At 38.8% G+C, this 15,139-nt stretch overlaps 1 protein-coding gene across 2 annotated transcripts in view; it reads left to right on the plus strand.

Moving 5' to 3' along the window:
* The window catches only part of pcdh1a (protocadherin 1a), a 95,994-nt gene that overhangs the window by 17,613 nt on the left and 63,242 nt on the right, over nucleotides 1-15,139 (plus strand). The window contains exon 4 of one of the 2 annotated variants that reach the window (XM_031320290.2): nucleotides 11,137-11,166. The exons of the other annotated variant lie outside the window; for it this stretch is intronic. Coding sequence (XP_031176150.1) covers nucleotides 11,137-11,166 — 30 coding nt within the window. The remainder of the gene's footprint in view (nucleotides 1-11,136; nucleotides 11,167-15,139) is intronic. 2 annotated transcript variants of the gene reach the window in all.

The raw sequence follows: 15,139 nt of genomic DNA on the forward strand, positions 1-15,139 counted from the left end.
GGTCTTGGCAAGTTAAACTACTCTCAGGTGTATGTCACACTTTTGTTATTGAGCCTGCTAGGCATTTACATACAGGAAAGTATGGCTAGTTAAAACGAATAATTATAAATATGGGAATAGTATAAATGCATGATGCACATCATGGCATGAGCAGTGTAGACAATTCCAGTGATCATTGCAGATAATAGCTATTCCTGAATTATGATTGAAATAAAACACCATTATATGAACATTACAATATATGAAAATGAACATGCACACAAACATGCACACTCCTTTACTCATTCAAAGTTGCTGTTTGGGGATTATATTGTTTTAGAAATCTATGTATATTTGATAATGCCTACAGGTTCAAACCTGTAAGCGATCTCTTCAATTAAATTCATATGATGTCAAGTTAAATCAAATATACAGTTCTAATCAGGTGGAGGTTTGTGCGCCTTTACAAAAACTATCTTTGTAGTTTGTAGTTCCCCCCTTCATCACCTTTTGGATGTGTGATATTGCATAATGCTTACTGGAGAAACCAGGGACTCACAATAGCCATTAAGGCTGGTAATTAGCCCTTTTGGGTAAAAGAGCTGGCACCTTTTTTCACACTTCACTTAATGAGAATCCTGCATTTGAACAAAACACAATGTTAGTGGTATGACACACTGAGAATTCTGGGTTAACTAGAAATCGTGACTTCATACAAAGCTGTAAATTCATCCTTTATATACATCACACTAATGCTTTATTTATAAAAAAAAAAAATTGGTATTGTCTCCCTGTGGGTTACTCGTTCATCTCCTGTCTGCAGTTACCTAAAGCGAAGTGGATTCTTAGAGCAGTAAAGGGGGTAGAGTGAGTCACTGTGAGTCTTAATTAGGGGGAACCTATTGTTGTTGTTTTTTGCCTATATTATGGGGGCCAAGCAGCGACGCTGCAAGGCACCATTAGTGATTCTACGTTTTCTTAAGATTATTACACATCTTCCTCTGCCATGGGAGTCTATGGCAGAACCGTACAGTAAAAAGTTGTGAAATTTGGCACATTGATTCGGGACAGTCCCATAATTAATTTCACCAAGTTTTAGGTCTGCACCACAGGCAGTCTAGCGCCACCAATTGGTCAAAGTTGGCATTGCATCCATGCGATTAACTTCTGAACCGTATGCTCGATAGTTGGAATCCTTGGATGACGCCGAATGGATTTGACAAAAACACTAAAAAGTTTTCACAGGTCACAAAATTGGTCCGATTTTCACGAAACTTCAGACCATGCCTCACAAAAGTTATTCCATTGCGTATTGATATTCGAAAGTGTTTGCCCGTCACAGCCAATCGAAATCGACGGCGAAGCCGCCACAGGAAGTGAACTCATATCTCGGCAAGTCTTTCACATATCAACACCAATCTTAGTATATAGGTACAGGGCCCAATTAGGAAGAGGCTCAATAAATTTGGTGACCTTAGACCTATAGGGGATGCTGTAATTAGCAGAATTACCTTTTGGCCTATAACGTTTCATGTGTTTGGAATTAAAACTTACTAGCAGTGTCTGTTAATACTGTGGGAGGTCCTAAGGCCGACACATGCCAATTTCTGACATCAACCTAATTGATCCGGCCACCATATTGGATTTCATCAAATACACTAAAACGTTTTCACAGGTCACAAGATTTCTCAGATTTTCACGAAACTTGGCACATATGATCTTCAGACCAAGCCGCACAAAAGTTATTCCATTGCGTATTGATATTAAAAAGCGTTTGCCCATCGCTGCTAATCAAAATCGACGGCGAAGCTGCTAAATAGGAAGTGAACTCATTTCTCGGGGAGGCTTTCACGTATCAAAACAAATCTCAATACTTGGACTCATGACCCAATTAGGAGGAAGCACAATACATTTGGAGTCTTTTGACCACTTGGTGGGCGCTATAATCACAGGAAGTAGACTCATATCTCAGCAACGTTTTGATGTATGAAGTCCAAACTTGGTACAGGGACATTGTAGCTGATTGTGAGAACGCACAAGGACATTGGTGTAATTTGGCCTCTAGGGGCACTGTAACAAAGTAAATGAGCTGATATATCAGCCATTCTTTATCCAATGGCCATCAAAGTTGCTGTGAGTGCCTGCTCATGCCATGGCAACGCCATTCCTGCTAGTGTACTGCTTGGCCCCCTCATTGCTGCTTGCAGCTATATTTCTTCTTCTTCTTCCTAAGAAATCCATGTTCCCATGCACGAAAACTCAACAAACTTTGCGCATAAGTCCAGTCCTATGCTAAACTTAATTAGCGCGAATTGTGTGCTAATTGTCCTGATGGTGGCGCTACAACAGCCATCTCAAATTCTAAACTTTAAAAATCCATAACAAATCAGCCGTGCATGCTACAACATCGCAACTTATGCCAAACTGTAGCCCCAATAGAGCAGAAACTATGCTCTGCTGTTACCTTGTAGTCCATTACTCTACTTTTTGCAAAAACTGCAAAACTTCTTAAACCTATCTCCTCCCACATGTTTGTTTCAATTGACACCAAATTTGGGCAACTTCATCATTAGACTGTTCTCCACAAATTTAGGTCTTTGGTGTTTTTTGCCCCCAACGTCTCCTCCCAGGCAGCGCGGCAATGGTTATGTTTAGGGTTAGGGTTAGGGTTAGGGTTAGCTGCCTGGAAGGCGCCATTGGAGGCAAAAAACACCATCGAGCACAATTTTTTTTTTTTATCAAAAATTGAGCCCACAGTGCTTTAAAACATTTTACTGCATACAGTAGTATAAACAAATCCTGCAATGTCTTCCAAATTAAATGTTTGATGTTCATGGAAAAAAATCACAACATCGGAAGATCAATGTAGATTGTGCAAAATTGTTGGTGTGCAAAATTTTAGAATTTTGTCTCAAAAAGTGAATTTTAAAAGAATGTTTGAATTGTGTCCTCATCTACGCATTGCAGTCAATAGAGCATCTTTAAACATCAGTTTCGCATTTATTGATCTTTGTGAAAATAAATTACAGGCATCTCTATGTTGTCTTAACCAAGTACACAAATTCTCAGAATTTTCTAATGAGAAAATAATTTTTTACAGCAGTTTAAAATTCTGCATTTTCACGCAGTCCTGCTCCTTGTCTACTAGGTGTTGCGATGCCACTCATGACATCACCCAGATAATAGCTCCCTGAGATCAGAAACTGCCTACGGCCTCAATGGTTCTGAGTTTGAGCACCTGGTGTTGCAAGATGATCATACATATATTTAATCAGGCATTGTGCTGTGGACAACCGCCCTGCATATTTTCAATGTGTGTCTGCATTAACACACCTGATTCTGATTAATAATCAGTCCAGTTCCAGTTAAGGAAAGTCATGTTATTGAGTCAACCCAGGCTGACTCAATAAAATATAACCCAAATAGCTAGATGAGTCATCACCTAAATAATAGCTCACTGAGATCAATGTTTTCCTTTGGAAGATTGCGAGTTCAAAGCTCAACAGTCACAATGTCACATCTTATACAAAATCAGCCATTGTACTTTGGACACCTTCCCTGTGAGTTTAAAATGCTTGGCCCGACCATCGCTGCAGAGCAGCTATAATTAACCTTCTTCTTTGTTAAGCAGGGCCGACACTTTGTGAACTTTAGGCATCCCTTTGAGCTTGGATTAGCCCAATTTAGCCCAGTACTGCTGTTTGAACACAGCAGTGGTGTATTACAGACGAGGCTGGAGGCAAAATTTGCAATTGTTCTGTGCAAGACTGTAACACATTATTCTCTCTTACCTGTACTCAAGACCAGTGAAACCTAGAATTCATCGAAAATATGTCATCTGCATTTCAGTGAATAGTTGAGAAGGCAAGGAGTGCAGCTGACTTTTGTTCCTGATGTTTTCCTATCTCAGTTTCCAATCTGCCTTCCAGTATTTTTCAAACAGGCACGGCACACAGATACACACACACAGAGACACACACGTACACACACACACACACACACACACACACACACACACACACTGGCTGATTACCCAGAGAAGGGAGGTAAAAAGCATTGTAGATGCTGGAATATAATAATAATTTACCCTGCCTGTACTGCCTGTGTTGCTTACTGTTTTATAGCATTAAAGTGTGAGTCAATACATTGTGGTGTATGCTGCGTTGTATTGAAAGTATTGTATATTGTTTAGTCACCAATAATGCTGTTATTTCACTTCTAAACAACACTATTTCCAAATGTTTGCCAAACTTACTATAATAAAAGACTGGTGACCTTCGTTCACAATACAGTATACCTAGTACTTGATGCATTTTTATAATTACAAAATATTATGTCTGAGAAATGTTGCTAGTACAGTTATATAACCTTCCTAGGAAACAATGTGTTGTAATATATATATATATATATATATATATATATATATATATACCATCAGGGTATGTAGGTGGGATACAGACTCAGCTAGTGACTCTGCATCCCATGGTTGCTTTCATAATGCACTATTGCCTATTCCTGAAGGGTTTTCAGCATCATTTAAACATATTTCATTTTATCTGAAAATCTGCATTTTATGTAATTTCATAATGAAACAAGTAGTTTTATTGTGGATTATTTCTCAAATAATCGATTAGTTTTTTGGTCTATAAAATATCAGAAAATGGTGAAAAATGTCAATCAGTGCTTCCCAAAGCCCAAGATGATGTCTTGTTTGGTCCACAACTCAAAGACATTCAGTTTACTGTCACAGAGGAGTAGAACATATTCACATTAAGAAGCTGGAATCAGATAATGTTTTACTTTTTTTCCCCATATAAAAATGACTCAAACTGATTAATCGATTATCAAAATAGTTGGCAATCAATTTAATAACTAATCTAATAAAAATAAAAATCTTTGCAGCTCTAGAAACAAGTACACTAGGTTGCATGAGTAGTAACCATAATGCCATAATTGATTTTAAAACACCAAAATGCTTGTTGGAAGAAACTTTGATTAGGGGAAATTTCTGGAAACTGGAAACAAATACTGAGAGGCTGTTATAAGAGCAGAAGGCTGTAATGAATATATGGTTCTTTGATCCAAACTTGATGGAGCCAATGCATTGCTGGATCAAACATAGTCATGAAGATGACAGGAATCGATTCTCAGGAGGATTTTAATTGGGAATCTTGCACTATTGGAGAAAGCACATAACACAAGGGTACAAAATAGTAAGTGGACTTGTTAATAACTGTCCTTCATACATATCCCCCCCCCTTCCATAGTAAATACTGCTAGGTCTATAGTTTGGCCAAATTATACTGTCACCATTAAGTTAACTGATACATAAAGTTGGAGTCAATTGCAGACACCAATGTACAGCAGAGTGGTTGAAGGGTAATTTAAGTAGAACTAGCAGATAGGCAGGGTATCAACAACTGGAAGTCAGGCGTTCAGGTTACAAGAGACATGGCTGGACTGAGGTAACATAAGCTGGCAGTGAGAAGCCCTCTACAGTACAAATACTGGGACTAATTGCTGATGAGGAGCAGCTCGGTAGACAGGTGATAGGGTTAGTCGATCTACAGTGGAGAGGAACTGTGGGCAGGGGAGGACTGACAGATAAAGGAAGATTCCTGAATACACTGAGACAAGAGAGAGACAGTGTGAGGCTGTGCCTGAACCGGAGCCTGAAAGAGAGCAACATGATGCAGGGAGCACCAGAACTCTTGGTAAATGTGATGTCATGTGTGTGTACTGCGTGTGCTGAGCTGAGATTGCAGTCTGCATAAAAAAAGCAATGCAAGTGTTTGTGAATGAGAATCAGACTCTGTGAGAGATACATATTAGAAAGTGTGTATGTATGTTTATTTAGTTGCTAGTTAAAGGACTCAGCTGCAGGTCATATATGACAAAGTATAACATAATGTACCTTTGACTGAACAAGACCTTGGTGCTTATATTGTCAGTACAACAATAAGCCGAGTGTCATCCACATGTGTCTGTAAGAAAACACAAAATACAAAATTCCCTGCATACACTGTTGAATTACACTGGTATACTCCTAGGTTATTAGTGTTTGAGCTGCTCCCATCCAGTCTTACTTTCTTTACCATTAGAAAATGAAGCCAAAGACTCCAGAGACTTTATTATTTCCTGCTGAAACATCACCTTAAAATACTGTGTGCTTCTAATTTCATTTTGTTTAGAATGGATGAACGGGAAGACTGAATTGGCAACTTCCCCTTGGGTCCTTAATTAAGTTAAAGCATAATAAAATATACTTTACACATCCTGAAATGATGTGGGCTATTCACACACAGAAATATTCACATCAACTTTAAACACTAAATAAAATAATGAATTGATTTAAAATGTATGGCAACAACTTCTCTGTCTTTCGATTCCATGATGACGACAGTTGCCAGCTGCGGTTAGATTCCAGAGCTGATGGCAGCCACTCTAGACAATGCTTGTACTTCTTGTGTAGAGCAGATCGAGCCGGACAGGCTCTGTATGTGAAATATAGATATGAAATTCTTATGAGGATGAATGCATTTTTAACAACTAAAACAGCCAAAAATCTTTGATCCATGTCGTTCATAGCTGGACTTTTAACTTTGTCTGTAGGCTACAGCCCAACAAAGTGAGAAATAACAATACAAAAAAATCAAAAAAGCCACAATGCTGATTTGGACGTCGATTACCATGGCAATGCTAGAAACTTCGAAGCATTTGGGTCAGTCCTTTCTGCTACTTTCACATTTTTATTGAGGAGGGTAGGGGGTGCGCAATATGTTTCTAAATATTAAGGAGGGACTACTATGCCTTATATTATATACACATGCATTTATTTCAGGCTGTAATGTTACGACGACTATTGTACATTCACACATATTTCATTTTTTTGATTTTCACAAGCTTACGTTATGGCTTACCACAAAATGACTTGGCGATACAGATTCCCGTAACCATAGTAACTCACTGCTGCCTGCGTGCGCATGGCGAGAGAGGAGAGGGAGGGAGAGACGATGTGCTGCTCTCACAAGAGCCGCTGAGATTACTCTGAGAAGAAAGTAACTAAAAGGGTCTGAAAAGTCCGGGGCTACCTCCCTTGCGTTTTGTCTCATCCATTTTGGCGCTCTTTTTTTTTTTTTTTTTTTTTTGCAGATGTGCTGTTTAATGAATGCACTGAGCCCAAAGGGGGTGGGGTTTAAATATGTTATTGGGCCAGCCAAGTGTCAGTTCAGAAAATGCTATGCTTGTGTCAGCCCAAAAGGCACGTCGGCCCACCAGGAAAGTGCTCGGTCTGCCTGATGGCCAGTCCAGCCTCGACAAGAGTGTCTTCGCTAAATCTTTGTGGCATTGTTCTATAGATTAGGCTTTGGGTTAGTGGCGCAGATGTCTCTAAAACATCCTTCAATCTCCTATTGCTCAATAGCTAAGTTGGTAAACCACACTCATTAATTTACAGACTGTTTATTCTACAACAACATATATTTAGCATGTCAAATAGATTTCTGTTGTTCATTTTCACAAGGTCCCTGACCTGCCTGTTGGAACTGCTGCCATAGCTGCCAAGCTGCAATATAGACAGACATGCATCTTGTTTAGACATTTAGCTCATTGACAGAAATAGAAGCAACACTGCGAAAAAAAAGTAATCCAAAACCTAGATGTACTTTATTCATTTTTTGCAAACTTACACCCCTACCTCTGGAAATGAAAATGTCCCCTAAAATGAATGAGGAAAAAGAGTAAATGTGTATTTGAATCGTGGGAGCCTGGGAAATAGTAGGTTTACAATATCAAATGATCTCCTTCTTTGTTTCTGCATAATATATACACAAGTCAAACTTACAACAGACAAGAAAGAACCAATGTGTAAGTCAAGGACCACAATGACCACATTTTAACTGACAAAATGAATACAGCCACAACAAACTGATCTGCCTTGAATATTACTTTCATTTTACTGCTCTAGTAATTCCACTGCATAAGTCGAGTGGGCTTGAGCATAAAATCCTTAAACTCCACCCCTTCATATCTTCTTTGGTGTGTCTGCTCATTGCTATTAAAAACCGCGCTAGGCAGGTGGAGATTGAGGCCAAAAATATTCCCATAACATCCTCAGACATCCTTTGAAGTATCTTGCCAGGGTAGAGAGGGTGTGTGTTACCTTGAGTTACAGTAGACGGATGTCAGCTGTACGATCTGGCTCTGCACAATATAAAAGATGGCACAGCTCAATAATCAAGGCTTATGCGGAAACGCTGGGTGCACAGGCTGCCTGCTATACTCAGTCAGCACATTTACAATTTCTTGGCACCCACCTTGTATCCTTTTGATGCTGTCTTGTTTCATGTTTGCTTAAAGACTAGAGTGCCTAAATATCAGGATTCATCCTAATTATTCAGAGGCCAATCAGCTGTCCAATCTTGGGAGGGACAGCATTTCTTTAAGTTCTTGTGACTTAACAAGTCAAATCCTACAGTATTTGATGTATGTGATGCTCATTAGCATGAATATTTATAGACCACAGGGGAAGTGCCAGACTTATTGGTGGGTTCCAGGTAGTTAAAGAGAGAAGATTAAAAATTGACTTAACTCAAAGTCAGAATCCATGGAACATGATGTGAAGTTGGACACGCCAGGGTTTATGTATTCAGCACCTCAAGTACCCTCACTTATCATAGGGCTTAAAAGTGTAAATGGGGCTTGTATTAAAAATGGATTCAACACAGAAATTACTATACAAATTACTGAGATATTGAAATTAGTAGGTAGGAATAACATTTTATGTCCCTGATTGACAACAATTACAATACCGGAAAGGATGGTCTGTATATACGCTGCATGTAGTTACTTACTGTTCATTCATTGTTTATTGTAGTCGTTTAAATATACAGTACTCCATGTTAAGGATTTCTTAATTTGTTTAACTCTCTTGAAGGCACAAAAGCCTTTCCAGCAGTGTTTGTGTGTGGGAATGTGAGATAGGATTCCCAGACACCAAGTAACATTAGTAGCAGACTACTACTTGAATTAGTTGTAACAAAATACAATAAGTCTCCTATGTAATGTCAGGTCTTTCTTATTTTTTTAATCAATTTGAAATAAATGAACTAAAATAACAACAATTAGAAAAGTAATTGTATTGTCAGAACATGTTGGAGATGAGTTGCAAACACTTGCACAGAGACACAGCAGATAATATTTAGAGATTTCCCACCACTCTAGGTAACAGAGTAGGTATTGATTCAGAATGCTCACGATAGGAAAAGCCTCTAACTAGAGGGATGATCAACATGGTAAGGGCAAGAGAGACAGCAGAGAGGCAAATTACTTCAATTAACAGGCTTGCCCTAATGAGAGAACCATCCATTGAACTAGGACAGAAGGATTGATTCCATTTGCACCTCACTCTTAGATCGAATGATTAGAATTGGCTCTCTGAGATTGGCTGACCCAGCCTGTGGCAGAACTGACAGGTGTAGATAACAGGCTAAGACAGGAGGGAGTAGTATTAGTCTTAGGATATAAAGCATAATTAGCATACACGTCTACTGTTATCTGTAGTCTTTTCACTCTGTTATCTGCAAAAAGCTGAAATGTATAACTTTTTGTTCTCTGCAGTGGCAGATGTTATTTCTTCCTTTTTTTTAACAAAACATTACAACACTTGGAAAAGGAATTGTGATACCACTGGCCTTATGCTGTTGATTTTGGTGCATGAAAATATAACATAGTGTAAAACGTGTTACTTCCAGTTGGTTTGAACACCTTTTAGTTGCAACACACATCAGAAGTGTTGCAACATGGCAAGGTGATGAACATTTCAACAGCAGGGTACAGAGAGTGTCTCCAACTAAGAATTGTATCGAATCTGAATCCAGAATCAAATCCACTTGTCAAATCCAAATTCTTTAAAATCCCTCCTCAATGTTAATATCAATATCATTACATTTGGCTTACATAATTTGCAAGTAACTAAATTTTCACTGATCACTGTGTGATCACCTGTTTTTGGGCGAGAAGCTAGAAAGTTTTCATTATTAATTCATTAATCAACATTAACATGAATTAGGCTAGCCTAATACACTTCCACAACCTGTAGCTATACAACCTGAGCAGCAGAAGATATGAAAGTTGATTGTTGATTCATATTGACTGATATTGATCTGACTTGTACACCTGATCTTTCACATGCTACTTGATCTACATAATAGAGGTCTTGATTCAGAACTATAACGTGAATTTGTGCAACATATACATATAGAATAAACGTTTACCTGGGACTCCTCTGTTTATAAAGTACAGCTATCAGCTACATTATTTCTCTAGAGAAGAGTCACCTCCACAAAAAAACGGTTCACACTGTGATGTGTTTTTTTGCTCATAAACAATCTTTGGCAGAGTACAGTCAGCGGTTGGAGAGAGCTCATTAACCGACAAAACAGACAAAAGCAACGGGCAGTGCTGGCTGTAAATGAGAAGTCTGAGAAATGCGTTACCTGCACGTTTTCAACTCTGGTCTTTGCTAATAAAGAATGACGAGGAGAGATTAAAGGGTCGCTAAGAGATTCGTTAGCATCGGAGATCAACGTGTCTGGGTATTGTGCCAGTCGGGAACCAGATCCAAAACGCAACCCTAAACCAAGATAATTTTCCCAGTTATGTTGCCAATGACACTCTAACATACAAAACATTCCAAATATTAGCTAAAATAGGATTCCTGGTACCCATGTGAGGTTCCAGTGGTAGATTTTATTTGCCCCAACCATGATTTTTAACAGGTAATAGTCACTTTTGATGAATACTGTTTCATGTATCATGTCAGCTTTAATGTAGTGAATATGCATTAAACATTTTTTTAATGTAACAACATATTGATTTAAGGGCAAAGGACACGTACTAAAGTCTTTCTGATGAATGGCAACTCTAACTGAACTTTCTGTGCAGCTCGCCCTGACTGCCAACCATGAGCCCCCTTGATGTCATCAAAATGCCCGGCAATGCTGACTTGCTCTTTGATGTAGAGGCAAAATAATTAAAGTGATGCTAGTGATCTATATAGGTATTAAAAAGTGATGGGCTCTCCTTATCGATCAATTCTGATGAAATGTCTGATGAAAAGCCAGTGGTTCACAATGATCTGCTCTCATTTTTCCTTAGGCGCATACGTGGTTCTGCGAGTGGCACATGGTAAGATTCCGTCTTTTATGTAAAAAAATAAAATAAAGTGAGTAACTCCTTTAGGTAAAGCTGTGTGGAGGCTCAGCTCCCTGATGGCATTGCCTTTAGCTGAGATATTATATCACCACACACCCCAGCCTCCTTACCTTCTGCCAGGCAGATTAGTGCTTTTATCAATAAGCAGCTTAGCACCAAAGTGTCCCTCAATAATATGCCATGCTATTTTTTTCTCCCGCTGCTTTAACTTCTGGGCTTCTCTTTCCATGTCTTTTGCTCTTGCACATTCTCATAGCCTCACATTTCCGTGTTTTCACCCCCCAAAAGTCTCCACTTTCTTTAACTCTGGGTATTAACATCTGACTTAGAGAGACAGTGATACATTATGTATTCTTCTCTTCAGGTCACATTAGGAACCTAGACAGGGCCCAGGAGGACCAGAGTGCAGCATCCCCATCAGACATGCTACCCCATTAGAAGCCTGCAGTGCACCATAAAACCCATTAAGGTCCATTAGGGAAGTACTCTGGCCCACAGACACCTTTAAGGCCAGTCAGCCACAAAGGTGCACAGTTACAGATGGTGTAAAACTTATTTGATATGTCATTCAGAGCCATGTGTCACATATTCCAACACAAAAAGCATTGGTTCATGTGTCAGGCATTTTTGCTACGTACATGGTGTGACATAGCTTCAGAAATGTAATTGCAATAGCCATATGTCAGTGTTGAGCATCTTTGAATTCAGTAATGTGACAGCTGTTTGAACTGTACAGTTATCATATTATTTTTCTAGTTAGCAGATCAGCGCATAATGCAAATGACCACAATAAATTTGAATTGGCATAAACGTTATTGAGCTAATGCAGATCCCAGCTGAGATTACACCAGTCTTTTGTAGCTGCCTGAACATGCTCTTCAGCAAATGGCAGCTCTTTCACCCTCCTTCGATTGGAACAATTGCATACAGCTGAGAGGTTTCGGCAAACTGCCTCTCATGCGATCAGAGCACTGCCTATTACGTTTGATTAGTCTGACCCAAATCTTCCAGTGGCAGACACATTTTTCAAAGCGAGTTTGAAATTCTAAATCCTAGATCAAGTCGAAGGTGAATCCCTGACTTGGCCATAAATTGCATTTCTGTGGGACTGTTACATCCCATCAACCATTTGGTATTTTGGGACATTTAATAAACATCGTCAACAGCTACAAATGTGTATACCAGGTTTTAATGCGATACGATGTGTCACAACCACACACTCCCATCAAACCAAAGGTTTGCAACACAATTTGGGAACACTGCATAATGATTGTTTTTTAATTAGCTTTGGGGAAACATTTCTCTTTGTGACAAACTGTTGTGGGGTTATGATTAATTCCATGTGTTCCATGCTTTTTTTTTCTTAGTTAACAGAAGCAAGTGGGGCACTTATATGTATATAATTTTTTCCTGCAGCCTCACTCACAAGGACATGTTTTTGTTGTATTGCTTTATCTTAATTACTTAAAAAAGAGCCCATGATAGATGAACACATGAAAATACAATACATTTTTTTAATTGTAATCATGTACTTTACACACATGATACAACAATTGTATAACTTCTATTGCTTTAGTTTTAAAAATAAATAATAAAATAAATGATGCACATTCAAATTAATATTAATTGGCAATATTGCGTTTCTAGCATTTTACAAAGGTCTTTCACAGTATGTATTATGTAACATGTAGTACGTAGTTGATTGGCCAAGAGCTTACTAATGAGTTAGTGAGCAAAAAATCCACAATGATGTGGTCTGAGACCAAGTGTGTTTGCCTTGACAATCAAAGTAAGACTAAGAATAATGAGGAATGGCTCTAAAAGGGTGTTGACAGGTTTGACTTCATAACATCTAATTCAAAAAGATCAGTACCTAAGTGTTAGAAATAAGATTTTGAAATGTATTGTAAGCTAGTGAAAGCCAAATGAATGAGGCTAAGACAACAGTAGTGTGCCCCTGCCATTTATTAGAGACCTCACTGCTCTTATGCGTTTTAACTGAAGGGACAAATACACAGGAAGAAAAAGAAAATTGTCAAAAGGAAATAATCTCATTAAGTTGGATGTGCTCAACATTTTAAATGTGAATCAAAAGGTTGCATCAATATTTCTCACAAAAGGTTTTACTTTATTAGCGGAACAGCCAAGGTTTTCATTAACATTTCTGACATTGTAAGATAATTATAATTACGTAGAATTTTCTTTTAACTGGAGAACGTTTTGACACACGCAACACTTACAACAGCTTTAAATACAACTGTAAGTAGTTCCAATCTCCTTGAGTAAATTGTAATCACTTTTTCGCTAACAAGAACCGCCACTGCCCCTGTAAACATGCTAACAGGCTACAGCTTCTCACCTGGGAAAAGAAAAGTGTCACTTCATAACAGAGGAGGCTCTATGATGTGTTACCATAGCTTAGCAGAATGATTGGAAGCAAGGAAAACCGCCCATCACTCAAAATTGTATGTGTGTAATTAACACATGTAGGAATAGAAAATGGTGGTTTCTTGAGCAGCTCCGGAACACTAGAACTATTTAATGACCTAGTGGTTACCAAAGTTATTCACATTAAGGACGCCTAAACTGACACAAGTTAGACCATGGACCCCCATTTTATATGATTTGCTTTACTTTTAGATGCTTTATTACAGAAAGTGTATGAAACCCATGACTAAAATAGTCATACATTCTGTCATTGTGTTACTTATGGATAGAGTAAATGATTCCCCTTTTTCGTGGGGATCCCCTGGAACAAGGACCCCTTCCCACTTTGGGAACCGACGAACAGCTGCACAGACCACATCTATAAAAATGGGATGCATTGCAGTGTGGGATTGTAAGCAGAATGTAGTGTACACAGTGTGTACAACACTATTGCAGTATTGATCACAAAGAGAAATACACGTATGTTGATCTCCTAATCTGACTCTCGATAAACGAACAAATTATGAAAACAAAAAATCTAAATAACAAATGAAAGAAATGGGCAGATGATATGCAGCAGAAAAAAAAAGTAATGAATAGCCCAGCTTTCGTAAGACCAAGCGGGCCGGAAGGAGATACTTCTAGTAAAAGAAAAGAAAGAAATTGTATCCTTATGGAAACACTCATGACCATTGTTATCATTTGAAAACTGAATTGCTTGTCAGATAACTGCATGAGCAGCAGAAACATCTCACATTTAGGTGCGGTAATTGCAGACTTACCTACACCCCACAGACAATTCAGGTTAATTACACCCCGTGACGGATGCGTAGACACATTGCCCACCGGGGACTGAACCTGCAATATGATTCCCAACTACACCACGCGTCCTGAGCCAAAGAAAGTGTTTTTTAACCTCCAACTGAGCGTTTTTTACTGAGGAAGCACCGCCACAGTACTCATTACAGGGCTCAGATTGGGGTAGACAATCAGCCAATAAAAGTTTGTTGAATTCTGCCTGTGATACATCCAGGAGTGCTATATCAGCATGCTGCCTCTGCTTCATTGCAGGAGGTACATATAGAGAAGACAGAGGGGCCATGGTCAAACTGAGCTATAAGCAGCTGTTCTCTATTCCTATGCATTCAGGCTAAATCAAACATTCATCTTCTATTTAGAATGTGAGCTTTGTAAAATACTACAATTGCATGGATATGACTGATTATTTTAGCTTTTAAAATAAATGCTAATATCATTCAGACATGCCTTTGGATCAATGATTTTACTCCAGGCTATAGGTTGCTACTGTTACTGGGACACACATTTGATTAAGCTTAGTGAGCATGTCCACGCAGGCAGACAAAATTGTGAGTGTGTGTGTGTCTGTGTGTGTGTGTGTGTGTGTGCAGAGTGCACTGTAGCATGGGTTGCATCCTCATCTCCAGCGATTGGAGAGAGGCAGGTGCTGGCAGAGGTTGGAGGATAGATGGTGATGGGTGGTTGGCTTAAGAACGAGGAG

This window comes from Sander lucioperca, chromosome 13 (genome assembly GCF_008315115.2).
Source record: "Sander lucioperca isolate FBNREF2018 chromosome 13, SLUC_FBN_1.2, whole genome shotgun sequence".
NCBI classification, from domain to species: domain Eukaryota; kingdom Metazoa; phylum Chordata; class Actinopteri; order Perciformes; family Percidae; genus Sander; species Sander lucioperca.